The 22,181-nt window shown below is 43.8% G+C and overlaps 1 protein-coding gene across 1 annotated transcript in view; it reads left to right on the plus strand.

The window, feature by feature from the left end:
* Positions 1-1,545: 1,545 nt before the first annotated feature.
* LOC309404130 (E3 ubiquitin-protein ligase TRIM35-like) overlaps positions 1,546-22,181 on the plus strand; it is a gene marked incomplete at its 5' end in the record, with an annotated part of 108,760 nt that continues 88,124 nt past the window's right edge. Inside the window, 1 exon segment of the mRNA XM_081998513.1 lies at positions 1,546-1,679. Coding sequence (XP_081854639.1) covers positions 1,546-1,679 — 134 coding nt within the window.

Genomic DNA, 22,181 nt, shown 5'->3' on the forward strand with positions numbered 1-22,181 from the left:
AGCATTAAGGGACAATCAATGATCTCTGAAGTCTCAGAAGTAATAACAAGTACATAAGTCTTAAGTTTCCAGGAGGCATTTTAGAAAGCAGCAAGAAATGCTGCCAGTTTTAAGTAACAAAGGACTTATGAGTTACATCCACTTGATTCCATCCACAAAGCACTGCAGAAATAACTGCATGCACCCACTATTAAACTTCAGTCCAAAGGATCTTTAATGAAAATTCATCTCAAGATTTCAGTCCTTTAAGTATAAGCAGCGATTTCAATTGGTTTAGAGAATTGTTTTAACCACATAACAAGTACTTAAATCTACAAACTCAGCCAAAGAAACACATGACAAAGTATTTTTGTCCTATACAATACTTAAAATAAGCAGCTTCTAATAATAATATTTCTTACTCTGCACTATGTATATCAAATAAATGTAGCAATCCATTGAAGATAACTTATGAAACATGTTTCGTTTCAGCTCAAAAAAAATTTAAGCTATGGAAAATCTCGAGTTAAGCTTGCTTATTACACCCAAAAATCATGCATTACTAATTGCTTGTAAAGATTAAAAAATTTTAAAGTTTGGTAATCTAACATGTGACTCGGACTATCATTAGACAAGCTAATTCAACACAGAATGAATGCACCCAACAACCTCCCATATGAATACAACCATCTCCTAGTCTTTGCAGATAAAAGCCTAGAACCCTAACTATATTTTTTTATTTTATTGCCTGCTTTTCCAGAAGGACTATGGCTCAATGACATTAGCACCACAAGAGGGGGAAAAGTGCATTTTAAGGCCGCAGGAAGTTGGCGGGGGGGGGGAGGTGTATATGTATGTTTAAAAATAAATATCCCTTTATTCTGCTGTCTCATTGCCCAGCAAAAAAGAAGAAGCATCAGTAGTTAAAACGTTAAAGTAATCTCATGATTCACAGTAAAAAAGCATAAAAAGATTGCGTTTTTTCTTGGCACACTATGTAGTTTTTACAGGAACTGTATTTTAAAAAAAATCTTCTGTTGTAGGACAATTCCATGACGCCAACGGCTGAGCTCTCTGAAAAACATACAGGCGACACAGGTATGGGCATCAACCCTATGCCAAGTGAATAACACCACATTTTTCAAGCAGTCCTAACCTCTCACTAAAACACCTCATCCTCAGCGTGATGTTACAGTCGATTTGGTTCACCAGCATTAGCTACCATTTGAAGTACTACTTCAAACGACAACCGAGTGAAGCGGAAGGCAACACCGCCCTGGCAAGGGGGTGCTTCCAACTCCAGCTGGCGCCACTGGCGGGCTGCACCGCTTTAGCAGCCCCCGAAGGTACCCGACAGGAGCCCGCCAGCGCCGGCCGGGCCGGCTAGCGGTCAAAATGGCGTAGGCCAGGCAGCGTGCCGCCGGGCACCACCCGCACGGGGGCAAAATGGTAACCCGCCGCCCACGCCAGCCACCGCCAACTACCCGTCCCAGCGTGCCCCAGCTTCCGGCAGCGCTTCCGGCAGGCAACCGGCACGCCGCGCTGCCACCTCCCTCCCCACGAGGCATGCCGGGACCTGTAGTCCGCCCCTCCGTCCCCTCGCCGCCGCGACTGCAGCGGGGCAGAGTACTTCGCGGCTGCGGCCCCGCGGCGGGCCTGAACCCGGCCCGTACCCACACCGCCCCGCCCGCGGCTCCCAGGTGCGTCCTTCACCGCCAGCTCCAGCCTCGAGCACTACGCGGCGTCGCTACCCAGCGGCGCTGCGGGCGAGGCTCCCAAACAGCCAAGCACAAACAAACAGAAGCCAAGATGCCCCCTCCTCAGCCCCTCCCGGGGAGCGGTACACACCGCGGCCCAAGCCACCTCACCCTCCACCGCCGACGCTCCGCAGAGGAAAAGAGAGCACAGGGGGCGCTCAGCAGCTTTATATGTACGCGGCGGGGTGGGAACGAGGCTGGCCCCGCCCCTCTGCCCGAGAGCCGGCGGGGGGGGCGGGGTCCCTGAGGACGTCGCGCAGGGCCGCGCTTTACTCGTCCGGCGCGCGCGCGCGAGCACGCGGAGCGGACGGCGGCTGTTGAGGGGCTGCGTGCTGGGCCCTCCCCGGGCGGTTGGAGCCGTTGGCGGGCTCGCGGCCGCTAACGTGTTCTTCGCTAAGTCCGGACGCGGCCCACTGAGGGCGGGGGGGTCCGGCTCCGCGCCGACCGGACGGCCGTGACTGAAAGCCGCCCTGGGGCGGGAGGCGGCAGCCGTTACTTGCTTCACGCGGACTCCTGAGGCCGGATCCCACGCCGCAGGCCTTTGGCACTTCACTGGGGCTGAGCTGGAGGCCGCTGCGGGCTTGGCTGCCCACTCTCCGAGCAAGCAGGAGCTCGGGGGGGGGAGGAGGAAACGGGAGGGGGCTGCCCTCTCTCGCTGGGCATGGTGCGCCCAGAAGGAACAAGCACTCTTGTCTGGCTTTTGATTCCGGTGCAGTTTATACATCTTGTATTACAGGGTATGTGCATAAAACGCAGAGCAGCAAGGAAATGCTGGAACCCGATACAGCTCCACCTCCCAAACATATAAAAAATGTTTTTCTTTGAGTGCTTGTTTTTGATATCTGTCAGTGTTCCCTAGGGCTCCAACTGGTTAACCTATAGCTATGCTTGAATGTTTCAACTTTTCGTTGTCTCTAATTAGATGTTTCTGAAACCCTAACTACACGCACACCATTTCCCTTTTTGGAAGTAGCACACAATGGTGTATCCCTGTATAACATTACAAGTCATCAGGGCTGATAATTCGCCTCTTACCCACAGCAGACAGAAACCTTCCTGCAGTTTTTCACTCTAGATCTAAGGGTGCTGTTCCACAGGGAAGGTAAAAGTGAGCTGCCCCAATCCCAGCATGGCTTTAGCTGCTGGAAGTTGTACAGTTGCACCTCAGTCAGAAACCGGCTTAATTTCCAGTTGAACCAGCCTCCTGTACTGCTGCTGGAGCAGGAGTGGAAGGGGCAGGAGTAGGCATCTGGGCTATGGTGGGGAAAGCAGGAGCACTACAGCTTAGATGACATTTAAACTGATGTGAAACCAGATCCTAAATTCTCGTATTTATGGAGGTTCTCACTAATTGTTTATAAATGGTCTAACTTTTTTGTCTGACTGTTTATTGAGAGGTTTAGTATATCGATCAGCTTAGTTGAGAAAATCAGGAAAAACAAGGAAGGGGGAAGAAAAGCTCAAAAATATTGTTTGATATTTTGACAAGTTGTTAAGAATACTACAAAAACTGATGGTCCACAAGATGGATCCTCAACAGAAGGATCTAACTATTGGGAGAGAATAAGGGAATTCTAGAAAAGTGATTTGTAAAGTGCTAAAATATCTGGCAATTTTATTCCCAAAATTATTGAGATTAATACTAGCAGGAAAACTAGATTGTTGACGCATTTTAAACATGTTTTCTTCTGCAGACCATGGCAGTAGATGACACCTGTTTTGTCTCTACTTTTCTTCTTCCACATCCCATTTTACCTGCCTGAAATCTTCCTCTCGACAGCAAGCAGGGTGACCCAAATGGCAGCCTGCAACCTGCAGCCTTTTCTGCTGTAGAGGTGTGAGGAAGAAAATCTACATGCTGCCTTTTTCTCCGAGTGCCTCCTACCTGCACTTGTTTGAGCTGCTGTTTCTGTAGGAGGGAGAGCACGAAGCTGTAACCATCAGCGAATAGTTGCTAGTGTGTCAAGCAGGGCCAGCAGCAGAACTTGGGCACAGGCAAGCAGTTGACACCGTTGTTATCTATCCATGTGACCTATTCAAAAGGCCCCAAAACTGATGTTTGCCACATGGCAATGAAAACGTTAACCCACCCTTCCTTAGTGACATCTGAGTTAAAGTTAAGCAAAGTAATCACAGCCATTAATCACAATTCAATTAACCTTAAAGAAAGAAGGCATTACCATTCCTTTCCTAAGTGCTAAATAATTACATCTTTTCCACAGCACGCTGTTGAGAGGTTTTGCATATGTTATTCCCTTGAAGAATGGAATTTCTTTTCAGGGGAAAACCAGGCTCATCATTTAAGCCCAAAGTATATTACGTAAAGCATGAATGAGTACTATTTTAGCTTGCAATTGATAATAAGAAGGCTATAAATAACGAGGTGACTAAGGGCCTGTCCAGGGCTGCAGGGTACTGCTCTGTATTGTGAGCTTTGCGGGAGAAGCATGGGCATGCACCTGGCACCTTGCAGTGTTACCCCCCACCAGCTTTTGTAATTTGGCAGAAGAAACTCTTCATCTCTCTGTTGGATTGTAGGGTACAGGTTTACTAGCAGTGCCTGAATGCACATTGTATGCAAACTTCTTATCCCTAAAGAAACATGCCTCCTATTTCTCAACATCACCTACGCCTGCTAGCACTGGACAAGCGAAGTACATCTTTATTGTAGGTAGGCAACCATTACAATTGCAATACTGAAAAAAAGTTAACCAAAACAAAATAAAAACATACAGCACAATGGCAGATTATATTTAAAGATAAGGTTCCTTCTCTGCTGCCTTTCTTTCCCCTCCTTCAGGCTTCCGCATCTTTAACCTGTATCCCAGATGTCTGGATGAGGGTGCAAGCTGTCAAGCAACACCCTGTCCCCAAACCCCATTCCCCCGGGAGATCCCAAGGCTGGTCTGAACCATAAGCCTGGTTGCCATTAAGTGTTAGTTTACAGACGAATTGCTTCCGACTTCAGCTCACCGCACAGCTGCGTGTTTATGCACCGTGTAAGCACCAGCGGAAGGGAGTGCTAGTTGTGAGATACCAGGGCAGTACTGGATTGCCTCATTTGAGACCCACACCAATGTATGCCAGCCTGAAAGGCCGGTGGTATGGCTACCTCCAAGGCTTTTCAGCTCCAGGCAACTGTCTCCCAAGTTCTCTTTTCTTGTTTTAAATTATTTCTTTCTTGTTCTTTCTCTATATTTCTGTCTCCTCCCATATCCCTTCTGTTCCTATTTTAAGTCTGGCTTCCTGGATTTTCTCCAGTAGCTTTGCAGCTTTGATGACTCATATCTCTTGGTTTGGGGTTGTTACCAGTGCATCCTTTGGGATGCTGAGCTGCCCTCCCCTCTCACCTTCCCCACAGGAAGACTATTGTATGCAGCTTTAATTTCTTCCTCCTCAGAACATTGTAAAATCCTGAGCTGACTTTGCCATATTTCACACTATGCGTCATAAAATCCATGAGTTGGGAAACAATTTCGTTCAGCTTATGATTTTGGCCTTGTTTTTAATGTTTTACAGAGACCAGAATTCTTTATTTAAACTTCTCAACACTCTCCCTTTGAATTTTTAGTCACTTTAGTGTCACAGAAAGATGAGTGCTTTTTTTTTTTTTAATGATAAATGAGATCATAAAAACATTAGAAGAGCTGTACAGGGTCAGACCAGAGGTCCACCCCTCAGCAGTGTCCTGACTCCAACTGTAGCCAAAAGTAAATGCCTAGAGGAGGGGAGCAGGCATAGGACAAGCACGTAGGGATCCTTCGCTGAATATTTGCCCAGCCTCTGGGAATGTTAAACTCGGAGATCTCCTAAAGGGTAGGGGTGTTTTTGTGTGTGTGTGTGAAAGCAACAATCCTCCATTAGCCTGCTACCCATAAATTTGTCCAATCTTCCCCAGAGCCTTTATAAAATTTTATCATTCACAGTAACAATGGCAAGGAGTACCACAGCTTAACTAGCATCCCAGGAAAATGCACTTCCTTTAGTTTGCTTTGTACCTGCTGCCTGTTAGCTCATGGCACAGTTCTAGAAGTGGTGGGCAATCCATCCCTCTGCAGTCATCCCCTCATTAAGCCCCTTCCCCCCCCCCCCCCCAATCTCTTCAGGCTGCAGAAACCCCATTTACTTAATCGTTCCTCATATGGGAATCAGTTCCTACCTTTGACCCTACTGTCATTGCCCTTCCCCAAAATTTTTCATGTTTGTTTTTGTGATGGGAATTCCGGAGTATAGACTGTATTCAAGAAACACGTACAACATGGGCTTATGCAGAGACGTGATGATGTTCTCCATTTTCTTCTTTGTTCCCTAGCACTCCCTAAACTTTGGTTTCCCTTTTTTGACTATCGCTGTGCATGGAGCTGACGTTTCCACAGAACTGTTCGTTGTAACTGCAGGATCTCAGGTCTGAGCAATAAAGGTCAGACCTCATCATTTTACATTTGCTGTTGTGTTTGCTTTTCTCAATGAGCAGTGATTTATATTGATCTATGCTGAAATTCATGTGTTTCTGTTATACCTACTCAGTTTTTTAAGCTCCTGCAGCTATTTGTGCATAAGCTATGAATGCTAGTTTTTTTACCTCTCTGCATATCACCTTTTTCAGATCAATTCAGTAAGTTCACCAGTACAGGTCATGCAGATTTCTGTGGTAGTTTTCTTCCACTGTGAAAATGAACCATTTACTTCTACTCTCTGTTTCTTATCTTCTACCTCTTATCCCATGTCTGCTTAGTTTGCCTAAAATCATTTGCTAAGAGGCTTTAATCTTTTTTTAATCTGTGCACTAGATCACGTTATCACATGCTTGTGGATGACGTGAGTTTACCAAGCATTCTGATCGTTGCCTTACAGATCACGTTTGTCTAGATGCTCACTAATTCTACTTTTTATATGAATTTTTAACTTATTTGCCTGGTAGAGATGTCAGGCTTAGGGGGCTGTAGTTTCCTGGGTTTCCCTAGAACCTTTTCAAAACTTGATAATCCTGTTTGCTACTTGCCCTTCTTTGGCACCATAGCAATTTCAAGTGAGAGCTCAACACATCACAATTAGCAGTTCACATGTTTCACTGGGTTCTTCTAGAGTGTCATCTGATCCAGTTGAAACTGCAGCATCTTCAAGAAGTTTGAAGCAACTTCTCTGATGAATGCCTCGAAAGTGGTGTGGTGTGGGGAGTTTCTTCTGAACACAGGAGCAAAAAATTAATGCAATTACATGGCCTAATCTTCTCTGAATAGACTTCCTGTGCCTCATGAATTTAAAAAGGTATGTGTTATTAGCTTTGATAGACTAAACACTGTTATACTGGCATATACTCTTGTACTCCTTTTGCACTTTTTCAGGTCTTTCTTGAATGGTGAAGAGGCTGGTGCTGTTGGCAGAATTTTGGGGTTCTTGACCATGGGAGGCGGTTTACACAGCGCCGGGCCTCCTGGCAGCAGATGGAGTGCAACTGTCTCCAAGGAGCAAAAGGATTCTTGCTTACGAGCTGGCAGGCCTCACCAAGAGGGCTTCAAACTAGGTTTGAAGGGGGAAGGGGGTAAAACCAGGCTCACTAGAGATGAGCCTAAGCGTGGCATGTCGGAGTTGGGGGTGAAATCGATAGCCCAGCTCAGGTGCATCTACACCAATGCACGCATCGTGGGCAGCAAACAGGAGGAGCTGGAAGCCTTTGTGCAGCGGGACAGCTATGACTAGTCTAGGAGGTTTCTGGAGTGTGTGGAAGATCACTTCCTGACACAGCTGGTAAGTTAGCCCACCAGGGGAGGTGCCTTGCTTGACCTGCTGTTTACAAACAGAGAAGGACTGGCGGAAGATGTGATGGTCAGAGGCCGTCTTGGGCTTAGCGACCATGACATGATAGAATTCTCAATTGTGAGCGAAGTAAGGAGAGGGGTCAGCAAAACTGCTACCATGGACTTCTGGAGGGCAGATTTTGGCCTGTTCAGGTCACTGGTTGAGAGGGTCCCTTGGGAGACCATCCTGAAGGACAAAAGGCTCCAGGAAGGCTGGACATTCTTCAAGAAGGAAATCTTAAAGACACAGGAGCAGGCAGTCCCCATGAGCCGTAAGATGAGCTGGCGGGGAAGATGACTGGCCTGGCTGAAGAGGGAGCTTTTGCTGGGACTCAGGGAAAAGAGGAGAGTTTATCACCTCTGGAAGAAGGGGCAGGCAACTCAAGAAGAGTACAAGGATCTCGTTCAGTCAAGCAGAGACAAAATTAGAAAGGCAAAAGCCCAGCTAGAGCTCAGTCTGGCCACAGTCATAAAGGATAACAAAAATGCTTCTACAAACATATTAACAACAAAAAGAGAGGCAAGAAGAATCTCCATCTCTTACTGGATATGGTGGGGAACATTGTCTCCAAGGACGAGGACAAGGCTGAGGTACTTAATGCCTTCTTTGCCTCAGTCTTTAATAGCCAGACCAGGTATCCAGAGGGTATTCAGCCCCCTGAGCTAGAAGATGGGGATGGAGAGCAGAATAAACTCCCCATAATCCAGGAGGAAGCAGTTAAAGACCTGCTAAGCCACCTGGACACCCACAAGTCTATGGGGCCTGATGAGATCCACCCAAGAGTACTGAGAGAGCTGGTGGAGGAGTTTGCCAAGCCACTCTCCATCATTTATCAGCAGTCCTGGTTAGCAGGGGAGGTCCCAGAAGACTGGAGGCTTGCCAATGTGACGCCCATCTACAAGAAAGGCCGGAAGGAAAATCCTGGGAACTACAGGCCTGTCAGCCTGACCTCCGTACTGGGGAAGATCATGGAGCGGTTCATCTTGAGGGTGCTCACAGGTCATGTGAAGGACAACCAAGGGCTCAGGCCCAGCCAGCATGGGTTCATGAAAGGCAGGTCCTGCTTGACCAACCTGACTTTCTTCTATGACCAGGTGACCCGCCTAGTGGATGAGGGAAAGGCTGTGGATGTTGTCTACCTGGACTTTAGTAAAGCCTTTGATAGCATCTCCCACAGCATTCTGCTGAAGAAACTGGTGGCTCATGGCTTAGACAGGTGTACTGTTCGCTGAGTAAAGAACTGGCTGGACAACCAAGCTCAGAGAGTCATTGTGAATGGTGTTAAATCCACCTGGCAGCTGGTCACAAGCAGTGTTCCCCAGGGCTCGGTTCTGGGGCTGGTCTGTTCAATATCTTTATTGATGATCTGGATGAGGGGATCAAGTGCTCCCTCATTAGGTTTGCAGATGACACCAAGTTGCGTGGGAGTGTTGATCTGCTGGAGGATAGGAGGGCTCTGCAGAGGGATTTGGACAGGCTGGATCGATGGGCAGAGGTCAACTGTATGAGGTTTAATAAGGCCAAGTGCAGGGTCCTGCACTTCAGTCACAACAACCCCGTGCAACGCTCCAGGCTTGGGGAGGAGTGGCTAGAGAGCTGCCCAGCAGAAAAGGACCTGGGGATGTTGGCTCACAGCCGGCTGAGTATGAGCCAGCAGTGTGCCCAGGTGGCCAAGAAGGCCAACAGCGTCCTGGCCTGTATCAGGAATAGTGTGGCCAGCAAGAGTAGGGAAGTGATCGTGCTCCTGTACTCAGCACTGATGAGGCCGCACCTTGAATATTGCGTTCAGTTTTGGGCCCCTCACTACAAGAAGGATGCTGAGGTGCTGGAGCGTGTCCAGAGAAGGGCAACGAAGCTGGTGAGGGGCCTGGAGCACAAGTCTTATGAGGAGCGGCTGAGGGAACTGGGATTGTTCAGCCTGGAGAAGAGGAGGCTGAGGGGACACCTTATTGCTCTCTACAACTACCTGAAAGGGGGTTGTGGTGAGGTGGGTGTTGGTCTCTTCTCCCAAGTAACTAGTGATAGGACGAGAGGAAATGGCCTCAAGTTGTGCCAAGGGAGTTTTAGATTGGATATTAGGAAAAATTTGTTCACCAAGAGAGTGGTCAAGCATTACAACAGGCTGCCCAGGGAGGTGGTGGTGTCACCATCACTGGAAGCATTCAAAAAACTTGTGGATGTAGCACTTCAGGGCATGGTTTAGGGGGCATGGTGGTGTTGGGTTAACAGTTGGACTTGATGATTTCGAAGGTCCTTTCCAACCTTAATGATTCTGTGATTCTGTGATTCTGTGAATTTGTACCTTCAAGATAGTGTTCTCTTTGTCTTCATAGCACTTGCGAGCATTTAATGTGCATAGATGTTCCTTTTAGTTTTGTTTTTAACAAGCATCTTCATTTTTAGGTAGCTCCCCTTTCTGAAGTTGAGTACAGCTGTGGTGGATATTTGTGTTTTCTGCTGCAAAGATATAGAGTATCTGAATGTACGATAGTTGCTTATACTGACACATTTGGTTTATTGTCATAATCTAATAATTTATGTATGGCTAAAATTAATAGTAAAGCATAACTAATCTTTATACAAGAAAAAACCCAAACCCTCAGCACTTAAAAGAAGCAATAAAGTTGTTGTATTAAGTTGTTGTATTAAGACAGCCAAACTAATTAATATTAATAAGTTCAAGTTAAATTAGCTATTTTTTCCTCTGTTTACCAAGGTAAGTATGTGTGCTGTTTTCAGGAGTACATAATTGTAACTAGTGTTTAACAGAAGTTCATTACCTTGAACTACAGCAGCATTTCAGTACACCCAGAAATACCTGAAGGAAATTTCATTCTGAGTCTTTGTTAGTGCTTGGGAACATCATCTTTCTCTCAGTGTTCAAATCTCTTCTATGTTATTCTGCATAAATACTGAAAGATATCTTACTGAAAGATAATATGCTTTATTGCATTACTATATAGTTGCTGCTTGTCTTACTGGCTTTTGCTCACCCTTAAGAGACGAGATGAACAGGCTTGGATGAGATGAAGGCACTGAAGTGGAAAGATGGGAGAAGATCAACCTGTTATGTAATATTCTTCTCATAGTTGTAGACCCAGCTGTTAATTAGTATCACTTGCAGTCACTTCATCCATTAACAAAGCATAGGGAAAAAAAGGCTTTTCTGTCATTTATACAGCCTTGATGAACTGAGTGTCAAACTCACTTTTAAATAGGAAATATATCTTCATGTTCCTTAACAAGAGGCTACCTCTGGTTCTTAGAGAAGACAAGGCTGCTGTTTGATTTTTTTAACCAAAACTGTTCTTAATATTGCCATCTTTCAGAGGCTTGCTTACAATTAAAATATCCTATAATCACACTCGATACAGAATCAGGAAAAACAACACATACCCAATTTGCTCTTTCTAAAGTATCATGAGAACTATTACAACAAAATAGAAGTCGTAAAACTGCATTCCAGTATCTGGAATTGAATCTGGATGTGATAAGTACAGATCTCTGGGTAAGAGGCACTCCCTGTGAAGTGGAGATTTTTTTGAAACTTCTTTAACTGCTTGGAATGTTTCATTTGATTAAGTAAGAAAATAAAATATACATACATATTATTTTACTCATAGTATGTGCATTAAAACACATTCAAATATTTTTTTTTAAATAGTAAAGATGTAGGGAAATGTAACTGCATTATCTACAGTGCTAATATATTAATTTTAATAGATGTAATTTTGCATCAAAGCTTCACTTTGGATGGTTCATAAGTCCTTCTATGAAACTTGCGTAGACATAGGTGTTTCTCAAATCTTTTATTGCAGAATTTGTTTCCATGTTGTCTTGTTCTTAAAAATAGCAAGCTTTACAGGACAGGATAGTGTGTTAGCAGGTTTTGTGAGTGTATCTTGCTCTTAGCAGCTCAATTCTTCACATACAGGAAGAGGTCAAACAGCACTTTCTATAGATGTGTTTTAACTTTACAGTTAAGTAGAACTTATGAGATGCTGCGGAAAGGGATGACCTTGTTCTTCCCTTCTCCCCTGTCACCACTACCAGCTAATCATCATGCTGCTACAAGCAGCTACCTGGTGCAATAGAAAACAATTTATTTTTTTTTCAGCTTTAGGTTTCTATCAAATTAGCCACCTGAACTGACTCACACTGTGACCACCTAACCACTAGATTTAACAGAAGGGAAATGATGGGAGCACACACCCTGGGCTGGGGAGGAGTTGAGCAGGGTGAAATCCCTGACAGCAGCTAATACTTAGGCAGCTATAAATAAGATGTGAAACGTCATGCTTAATCCCTCCAAAATGCAATGTAGCACTTGCAGTCCTGAATGCAAGAGTTCTACCATTAAAATAAATAGTATTTGAGGTTTAAGAAGGCTGTTCTTCTACTGTTTGCTACTATTTACTACTGTACTGTAAGGAAGAAATCATATCTATCTAAATACAATTAAAATTATATGGACCGTTGATATTTGGAGCAGTACAGCTTATGGCTAGCCCTACTAAAGAGCAAGACAATTGAGATGGCCTGGGATATGTAAGATTAGTCTGTCTGGTTTTTGAAGGTGGGGGACTGTATTTGTAAAGAACAGAAAGAGGAGAGCAGCATGGTTAATCCTATAAGCATTATAATATTTCTTAAAAAAACACAAATCAGCCATTTCAGTTGTGTAAATAATTTGTAAACTTGAAGAGAAGGTAAACTAAGAACTAAACTGCTGACTTCCTAGGAGGAAACACACAGCATTGCCAATTCTGACCATGTACACAGGCACATTTTCCCTGTCCTGATACTCCTGACTGCAGCCGGTAGCTGAGGTCCTGATGCTGGTGGGGCTGCGTGCTTCTGTTATAACGGAAGTCCTCAGACAAGGTGCCTCCAGCTGAAGGCCTTCCTACACTCTAACCTGCTTTGCCTGGTTGTGCTCTCTTGGATATTCCCCAAAACTCAAAAGAGCTCACTCAGTCTCTCTGAGCAACAAGGGGAAAGAGCTGGGCATTTCAGAAGTTGCATGCTTTCTCTGCCTGGTCAACAGTGGACAGTAGCATAAGACAAGGCCATCTGGTTTTCTGGTCTTCAGTTTTACATACAGTGTGTAGGGAAAGTATGGGACAAGGCTGCCACTCCTTGTCAGCACTGGGAACATGCTCTGCTTGGCTACAGAATATGCAGCTAATAGGCAGATGAGATTTTTTTATGTGGTTCATGTGAGAAGAAGCAATTGCTTTGCCAGAGGTAACAGGCACACAGTGTTTCTAAACACAGGGAGCTGAGAAATGAAGCTTGAGCTGGGGCCTATTACAGACATGAGTCCTCTGGTGCTCCTTAGTCTCCAATCACTGCCAGTCTTGGTGTGCACTGCCACCAGCATCCTTTGCGATGCCCTGAGCCAGGCCCTCTCGGGAGCCAGGGATGGATGACCAGGAGATGCACTTGCTGAGATTCTCTATTCCTGCTCAAAAAACAATGCTGGGGGAGTTCTCAGAGAGGCCAGTGATCAGATCTGAGAGCAGGCCACCAGCGAAGAGCATCTGACCCTCAACCTCATCTGGAGCAGCTCCTAGGTGGAAGCCTGTGGTGTTGTGTAAAATATAAAAAGGTCTGGCCGCTCCCTGGTCTTCGGAGAGGCAAGCAGCGCGCTGCCCACGGGCAGCCTGGTGCTGCATATGGGAGGTCAGGATGCCAGATGGGGTGGAGAAGCTGGTGAGTGGCCCTGGTAGCTGCATGCACAGTGCAAACCGTTAACATTTGCTGTAATGGAGCTGACTATTCCCACATGAGCTGGCACAGTTGCCCGTGGTTTTGTGTGGCCCTGGCTAGCGCTGGTTGCCCTGCACCAGGTTTATGTCCAAAGATGAAACGGGCCGATTGCATATAGACATGTTGAGTATTGCCATCCTCCTTAGAGGGGTCATATCCCTACCAGATAATGACATTCCTTCCCTGTCAAGGACTGCATACGGTGCATGGGACACTTGGTGTGTACCCAGGTGTACCGCTTGGTACCAGGGGCAGGATCTCCTACCTGCTTTTTTATATTGCTCTCCTCCTAGACCATCTATAGGAGATACAATCCCAGGTTTCTTGTAGGTGTCTTAAGTGTTTCGGTCTTGACGTGGCCTCTTCTAGCTGTGGGCATCCCACTTAGCCCATATGGCTATTCCTGACATTGCACTCATATGGGAAAGACTCTACCAACAGCTTTTTATTGACATATTGGCTACAGAGCCAGGTGATAGAAACGTTACTGATGCATGGACTTGGCATGATACAGCCTTTCCGATGAATTCAATAGGAGCTGTGGACCAATTCTCTATTCCTCTAAAACAATGGAAAAGCAACGAGAACTTCAGAAGCTACCACAATGTGCTATAAATTGTATCACCTGAACTAAAAAAATCCTTTGATGGTGGTGCTCTATTTTATAAGAATGAAAAAGAAACTTTCTAAGCACTATTGAAGAAGGAAGCTCATCAATGCTGCTTTCTGCTGTCTTAAGTGTCAGATAATCTACTTGAAATTGTGCTCGTTCATTGGGCCAACACAGCATTTAAAACAACTGTTTTGTCACATTTCTTTCACTTTTCTTGCATTCTTTTTTTTTCTCTTCTTTACTTGGGTTACTCAAGCATGCACTTAGTCTTGCGTAAGTAGATATGAAGAGGAGTGGATCTCGCTTCAGGAAATGTTAATTGGTATGTTTCATTTCTCTTGAAGATCTTGCAATTTATTGCCATGTTTAAGTAGTTTCCATGGACTGCAGTGGGAGTTTGTGACACAGCTTGATTGTAGGGTTTGTCTCTTACATGCAAGTAAGATGACATAGCTCTAGCATAATGAATACATATCATGTTAGGAGTGTCCAAGCATTTGAAAACCTTATCCAGCCCACCAGACTGGTTGTAGGCAGAAGCAGACTAAGAAATTACACATCTCCTCCTTCCACAAATACTGTGGGTCCAGCTCAATATGTCCCTCTCCTCCTGTCTCCCCACTTTGAGTTACCACAGACCACGCTAGGATCTGCAATAACTTGTTCTTACTTTGTACCCACATTTCTGCAACAGAGGCAAGACGTACCTTGCAGGGGCTGGAAGGGAACAGCATGCAGAGAGGCAGCCTGTGGCTCTTGCCCTTGTTCCTCCACACCCTGTGTGGGACGGGGCCGTGGGCCTGTGCACGGGGAGAGATTTCTGAAGGTTGCAGCAGAAGAGCTGGTGAAGCAGAAATGTGCTGTAGGATGCTGCATGACAAGGCAAGAGGATGAAACCTTGTCTGAACTCATAAGCGATCTGTTTTGCAACGCTGATCAGACATGTACACCTGACCCACAGCCAGTCTGAGAGACCAATGCTTGATACAGGAGTGGGTAAGTTTTCCCCACTTTGTGATTTCGAATGGGATGACCATTAAGATCATTCTTCTGCAAACACAAGAGGGCACTCCCACCTCACGTCTAAGTGACTTACAGCACTTGTAAAAGGAAGTTCTTAATGGAACAACACAGAATTGCAGTTACTCCTTCGTACATGCTTTGGTAACACAGCAATCGCTATGCATTAATACGATTTTATAGATCATATTTAAGAAATGCGGTCATGGCTTGATACTTTCTCCAAAATAGTATGTATGAAGAAAAAATTGAGTTTAATCCTTGATCTCAAGGAAGTAAAAATAAAACTAATATGTCCTTGTAACCAGAATTGCACTGAAACTGGGGGACTACAGACTACTTTTTGGGATTTCAGGTGCCCATGGAAACAGAGACTACTTCTTTTGTCTACAATAGCAAATTCACTAAAAGGAACTACAGAAGGGGGGAATGAGATTTAAAGTTGTTATGCTTGCCAACACTCACATGTTTGGAAGTAGAATGTCAGTGCTCCATTCACGTAAGTTTCCCTTCCCCGCTTGCTCTTGGCTCCCTGGTGTGTTATGCCATCATTGCTTTGCACACTCCATTCACACAAGAATAAATGGATTTTAAGCTCACCCAAGGGCCTCTCAGCTGTTGGGATCAAAGTCTCACTTGATCACTCAGAAGGGTTTTAACAGCTTTTTATAGTGTCCAGTGCAGTAAAGAAAACCTAGGCTTGTAAAACAGAATCTTCTGTAAATTTTAAAACAAAAATAAAAACCATAAATAGTTACTTGTTAAAGGGAGAGTAATAAATACAAGCCCCAAAGTCCACTGTGCTGATTATCTCAGCTTAAATGCTTATATTTCTTTCACTCAGAGAGAGTTATTTGGTATGATCTAAAGCTGTTCCATGGGGAAACAAATTTTAACTGCACTTTTAGCTACTTCACCTTCTCTCTGCAAGGTATTTTCCATTCCATTTTTGTGTAAATGGGATGCAGTTTTGATTTTCACTTAGCAGTCTCCTCCCGGTGAAGGCTTTTCTAGTCTCTGTTTCCTGTACGAGATGATAGAAAATGTGAGGCAGTGGAATAAAGAGCAGGGTGGGAGGAGGGAAGCCTGGCAGTCTCCAACGGGAGATGACGGAGTTGTGTACGTGAGTCTTGTCCAGATGTGCTTCATGATCTTCCCTTGTGCTTCTTACCCCTTCTTCTTAACCCCACACTTCTTTTGATCATTATGAGCTTCACCACCTATTTCTTAAACAACTTTCCCTCCCTTTGGCCAAGAGGTCTGATGTCTCTCTTTCACAACATTTTTGATTTGGGATGCTGAAAGCAAGGAACAGGGGAGAAAGATCAGCACCATTTAGTATAGCAAATTACTTGACAGCACTCTGGGGGAAAATTTGCAGGAGTAGAAGTGTAAAGTACTAAAATAAGAACTATCTGGAGTGCTGGCATTAAAGGCATGTGAGTATGTGCTGTGGACTCTTGCCTTGCATTTTATCTTCATGACACCACTTTTTTATTTTGTGGCCCAGCAGATCCATAAATTCATATAATCATTTAGGTTGGAAAAGTCCTTTAAGATCATCAAGTTCAACCATTAACCTAGCACTGCCAAGTCCACCACTAAACCATGTCCCTAAGCACTATATCTACATATCTTTTAAATACCTCCAGGGATGGTGACTCAACCACCTCCCTGGGTAGCCTGTTCCAATGCTTGACAGCCCTTTCAGTGAAGAAATGTTTCCTAATACCCAGTCTACACCTCCCCTGGGTGCAACTTGAAGCCATTTCCTCTCGTCCTATCAATTGTTACTTGGGAGAAGAGACCAAGACCCACCTCACTACAACCCTCTTTCAGGTATTTGTAGAGAGTGATAAGGTCTCCCCTGAGCCTTCTTTTCTCCAGGCTAAGCAACCCCATGGGGTTCCCTCAGCCGCCCCTCATAAGACTTGTGCTCCAGACCCTTCACCAGCTTCATCATACCTGACTACTTCATAAAGCAGACAATTAAGTGTGGTTCGAAAAGCTTTAATCAAAAAGATTAAAAGCAGGTAAAGTGTTTGTAAACTGACTTCTTAGAAAAATACTGAGTCTAACTGAGTTTTCTGTTATCAGTTGCTTCTCCAAAGAAATCTGGTTTAAAAATGCACATTTCACCTGAAAAAAATGGGATAATGACAGATTCTTTTGGGTCGAGGTGCTAATTTAATTTCCAAGCATGATCTTCTCTTCAGAAATAGAAAATGATTTATATGTACGGATGTTTCTGAAATGATAACCATAGAAGTTGACACTTAGCTCTGTTAATGAACCGTATTGAAGAGGCTGGCTGTTCTACAGAAGGCCACCTCTGCCAGCACCAGGAAATTTTTCACCAATAAGGGTCAATAGTGATTATTAAAACACAAGAAATCAATTTGAAATGCTAGTGACCCCCCCATAGGACTTTTTTCCCCGCTGTAAATCCTTATTCTTATGTTTGGCAAAGTTTAGACAGGAGGAGGAACTCACGGAAAGCAGTATAATTTGAGAAGATATTGTATGCTGGTTATGGATCTGGCTGTCTATGAGAAATACTTGTAATTAATTATTTCAATTATTTATTATCCCTAATTATTTATTATCTATTTCTATTCATTCCTATCTATTTCTGTTTGTTTACGATTGCATTGTAAGACCCATTCATCCCCTCCTCCTCGGCAGACAAACCCATTTCCCAGTCGTTTCTGCTGCCTCCGAGAGAGATGCAAGGCATTGGGGCAGGCTTGGAGGCCGGTTGGTGCAGAGTGGCTGACTGATGGCTGCACTGCGGATTAAAAGGCTGACGGGCGATTGCATTTTCTTCAGGGAAGGACGACTGCAGTCTCTTTCCTTTGAATGGAAAGTCTGGGAAAACTTGTGGATACTTAATAGGAGCTCATAAGCCTCTGTCAGGTTTGGTCAAAATTGGTCAGTGAGTTTACAGGTACCTAGGAAAGATCAGCCATCCAGAACAACCACATAAGCCCTGTTATTTTGGGAAAGCAAATAAATTTTTATTGGGTTTTCTTGGGTTCTACTGAGTCAGGACAACTAAGAAAGAATTTCAGTAACTTTTAATCTCTCTTTTTCATAGTAAGGTTTTTATCTTCTCTTACTCTAAGGGTCTCAAATAGAAATTAAATTAATCTCCCATTACCTCTGCCACTCCGAAACAGTGGATACAGTCGTGCAGAAACTGCCATGTCAGGTCCTTTGTGTGGACTAGCGCAGCCGGCAGATCTATGTCATGACTAGATAAAATACGCAGCCGCTGTGGATGCAACCATTTTCACATCAGCTCCTGCTTTCATGACACCTTTACGGTGCAACGAGAACAAAATAAAACAGCGTGACAACCACAAATGCTGTGTGGAAGCTTTTTTACTCTGTCTTTGGGCTGTATACGGAAAACTTGGCGTTTTGGGCAGGCAGCTCCTGGTGCAGAGGGCATGCTGCAGGGCGGGGGCAGAGTCCCGCGGCACCGGAGGCAGCGCGGGGACGCGCTGAGGCTGATGCTGTCTGGGGACAGCCCGTCTCGGCGACTTAGACTTGGTAACTTCCATTTGTCAACTGACCTGTAGCAATAAAGAGTTAAACTGCTCTTAGGCTTCAGTTGTGGGTGTGTTTAAACAGCACAGAAAACAATCGCCAGTGAGAAAACTTGTGAAATGCTGAACACCAAAAATGTTTGTTCAAATCATATTTGCAAGTAAAACAACAAAAATGTTTTACTTATAGCATTGGTGGATGGTAGCTTAAAAAGGTCCTGAAGCTAGCTTCTGAGAGGGGTAAGTCCTGAATTTCATCCATGCCCGAAAACACGAATCAAGTTTAATTCCAGACGCTTCCATGGCTGCCTGCCTGGAGAAACCTACCACGGTTAGGGACAGAGCAGCTTCCCTCAAATAGCATGGAAACCATCCAGCGGGCAAAGACGACTGAGGATGGATTGTTTTGAAACAATATACAAATATTACAGGGTACTAGCATACCTGACACTCTGTACAGAAATTCAAGGAGCTATTCAAGGAAGAAAATCAGCAAGAAGAATTAAATGGAAGAATGTGAAGCAATGGCTGTAGGCAAAACCTACAACAATAATTCTCACTAATGGAATGAAAACTTGATTCACGTTATTTGTGTAGTATAAGACTGGGACAGAAAGAGAAGACATAAAAGTGTTCCAGTTTACAAGTATATTAACTCCAGCACCTGCTGACATTGACCTTCAGCTGACCTTACTAGACCTTCAATCAAAACTTAGGTCACTGAGAAATACCAGAATGGAGGGAACAGAATAATTTAGGTGAGTATATATAATCTGAAAAATAAGAGGCACTGCTCTAGACATCCGCTGCAGGTGATCACCAGCAAAGGAAAAATGTCTGAAAAGCTCCCAGAATTCCAAATGAAGCATCCCCAAAATGCTGCTGATCAGAAATCTCTCTTGAAAAGTAGGACTATGCAATGGGATGGTCTTTAAGCTTCTTGGCCATTTATTCTACCCAGATCCTCATCCTTTAAGGATTTTAATGCTTTTAAAATCTGTCTTGAAAACTTTTGGACAAATTTGGACATTGAGAGGTAAAAAAAAGGACTTTAAAATATAGCTTTTAGTTAAAAATTTGTAAAAGTAAAAATTTTTTAACTGTTGATGTAGTTGTATAGCATTCACGTGTATCTGCCTTAATAAGAATATGTATAATATTGTAATTAAAATAAAGAAAACGCAGCAAAAATTTTATTTCATAGGAGAAAAGCACCTACAGGTGTCAGTGGAACTTACTGGCAGAACAGATATTGGTCAACTTCAAAAAAAAAAATTCAAATATAACATGCAGTCCCATGCTGAGTAGTATGCAGTACTGGTTTCTAATGAACACACACCACGCTGGATGACTGGTCAGGTTTTGCATGCAAAGCTCCAAAGTTAGCTGATGAAGCCATCAGAAGAGGTGCAGCTCTTGGTTTTATGATATGCTTAGTGCATTTCCATAGGACCCTGCAGAGGCTGCCTTGATAAAGAGAACTGTTCTAGGAATAAAAGCAAGCCTGAAAAACAAATTTAGTAGTGGATAGAAAAAGAGAGTGACATTGATTTGGGGGCAATGTACAATAAAGCTTTGTAAGTTTTCGTGCCTTATTTAATGTTCTTGGCCTTGCCCAAGAAAAGGGCTTCAATGGAGAACAAGTGGTGGAGTGTTGTAGGCAAACAAACTTGGAACATTTTTACACTGAGGCCAGGGTTCAGAACTCTCTCTTACAGTGGTTAGAATAATATAGTGTATACTTTATACTATATTATATACAGTGTATTATATATGTCATATATTTATATACTGCATAATACATAGCTTTTTATACATATGTATGTGTACGTGTATCTAGATCTATATATATACAGTATGTACATATGCTGTGTAAGTTTGTGCTATGTGATGTATATCCAGCTCATTTAGGTTACTGCTTCACAAAGACCTTCTGTTGTTTACTGGTATTCGCTGTGAACTGGCAGCTCCTCCCTGCCTTTCCTCGCTGCCCCACTTTGTGCCAGGGGTATGGGGAAGGCAGTACGGGATGAAACTGTCACCCAGGATCTCCCTGTGGACAACGTTAGGGTTTGTTGCTGGGGATTATGGGCAATTTCTACTCCCCAAACACCCAGAGCAGTACGAAGAATATGGAGTAGAAGCTAAATCACCTTTATTGCCCAGCACAACATTTGCTTTATCCATTCAGAAGATACGGGAGAAGTGCCTGATTAAGTAAGATTCTGCTGTCAGTCTGAGGTTATTCAGAGAAACTTCAAGTTTTAGTAGTTACTCCAGAATAAGCGATATAGAAGAGGCTCTATTTCATCACTATGATTTTTTTTGTTTTATTTCATCATTAAAATATTTTGTTGCTCTTAATGGGGCATTCAACGTTCAAAGTGCATAGAACAGGCTTTCTGTCATCATCTGTTGCCATCAGAAATAGCAAAGATTAAAATTTTTGATGTAAATAATTATGGCTACAATCTTTACTCGGTTGTTACTCAGCCAAAACTCCTGTTAACTTCAATAGATCTGTAACATAGATAATATAATTTTTAATGCCAGAGGGATTTTAGTACATTGTATTTGTCCCCTCTTATGTTTCAAATGCCAGGCGTTTTAACAGCAATACTTATCAAGCTCACCAAACAATTAACATACATTAAAATGCATTATAGTTTATAGCTTTTTTTATAGATATTATTGCAATCTTAAAATATACTTGGAAAGGTTAGGCTTTTCTGCTTGACGGAAAAACAAAACATTTGCAAAAAAATATTCTCCTATCAACTCAGTTAATTCAGTTAAGTTTTTAACCTGGCCTGCAAGTTTCCCATGGCAGGGCTCTTAATCTGTCTTTATTGACTTATCTGCCCTTTCTCAGGCCAAAGCTACCAGAGAGCCGGCAGTACCTGCCAGGTCTTCTCCTGCAGCCAGCGGTCTGCTACACATGCAGAGAAATCAGCCAGTCCCCAGCATGTGCCTTGGGGTCCCGGCTGGCAGGAGGTATTTGCAAAGGAGAGATCTCCTCTGCAGGCAAGAAGATGCATTGGTTAAGGCAACCAAACCTTGGGGCTTGTTCACGCAACGTAGTCTGCTCTAGACTTGCCGTTAGCTGTATAAATGTATTGGTGTCATTCTTTAGTGGCTATTAATCTGAAGTGAAAGCATGTGGTTTGGGTGGGGAGATAAGCTTTACTCCTTTAAGCCTTGTTCTCTTCCTCTGGGACTCTGTTAGTTTGTCATTCAATACTACTATTATACAGTCTTCCATGTCCTCGCCCCAATCCAAGGAGTTTTCTATTTCAAAAAGTCTCTCGTCCAAGCCTTTTCCTTGTGGTCTGAAAAGGAGGCAAGGGAGTTTTTCCCTATTCTTATGTAGAAGTCTCGACACAGAAAACAATTTAAGATTTCAATGACCAAAGAAAGATACTGTTTTCCACACTACTCCCCTAATATCTGGGTGCAGAGATAAACTCAGTCTGGTTGTGTAGTCATTAGTGACGCCAATATACCAGTGCTAGCCCGGGTTGCCAAAGTAGCATCACTTCAGAAACAAAAATATGAAAGTGCTTGCATTGCTAAGTCAGATATCGCTGCAGTGACTATAAAACTGTGCCTTGTCTCACAGTCTCTTTGTGAAGCTACAACTTACGAGTGAGGCTACAGCTTAAAATAATTTGGTCTTGACATTAAGGATGT

Source organism: Phaethon aethereus (assembly GCF_964289735.1).
Source record: "Phaethon aethereus genome assembly, chromosome: 3".
Classification (NCBI taxonomy): domain Eukaryota; kingdom Metazoa; phylum Chordata; class Aves; order Phaethontiformes; family Phaethontidae; genus Phaethon; species Phaethon aethereus.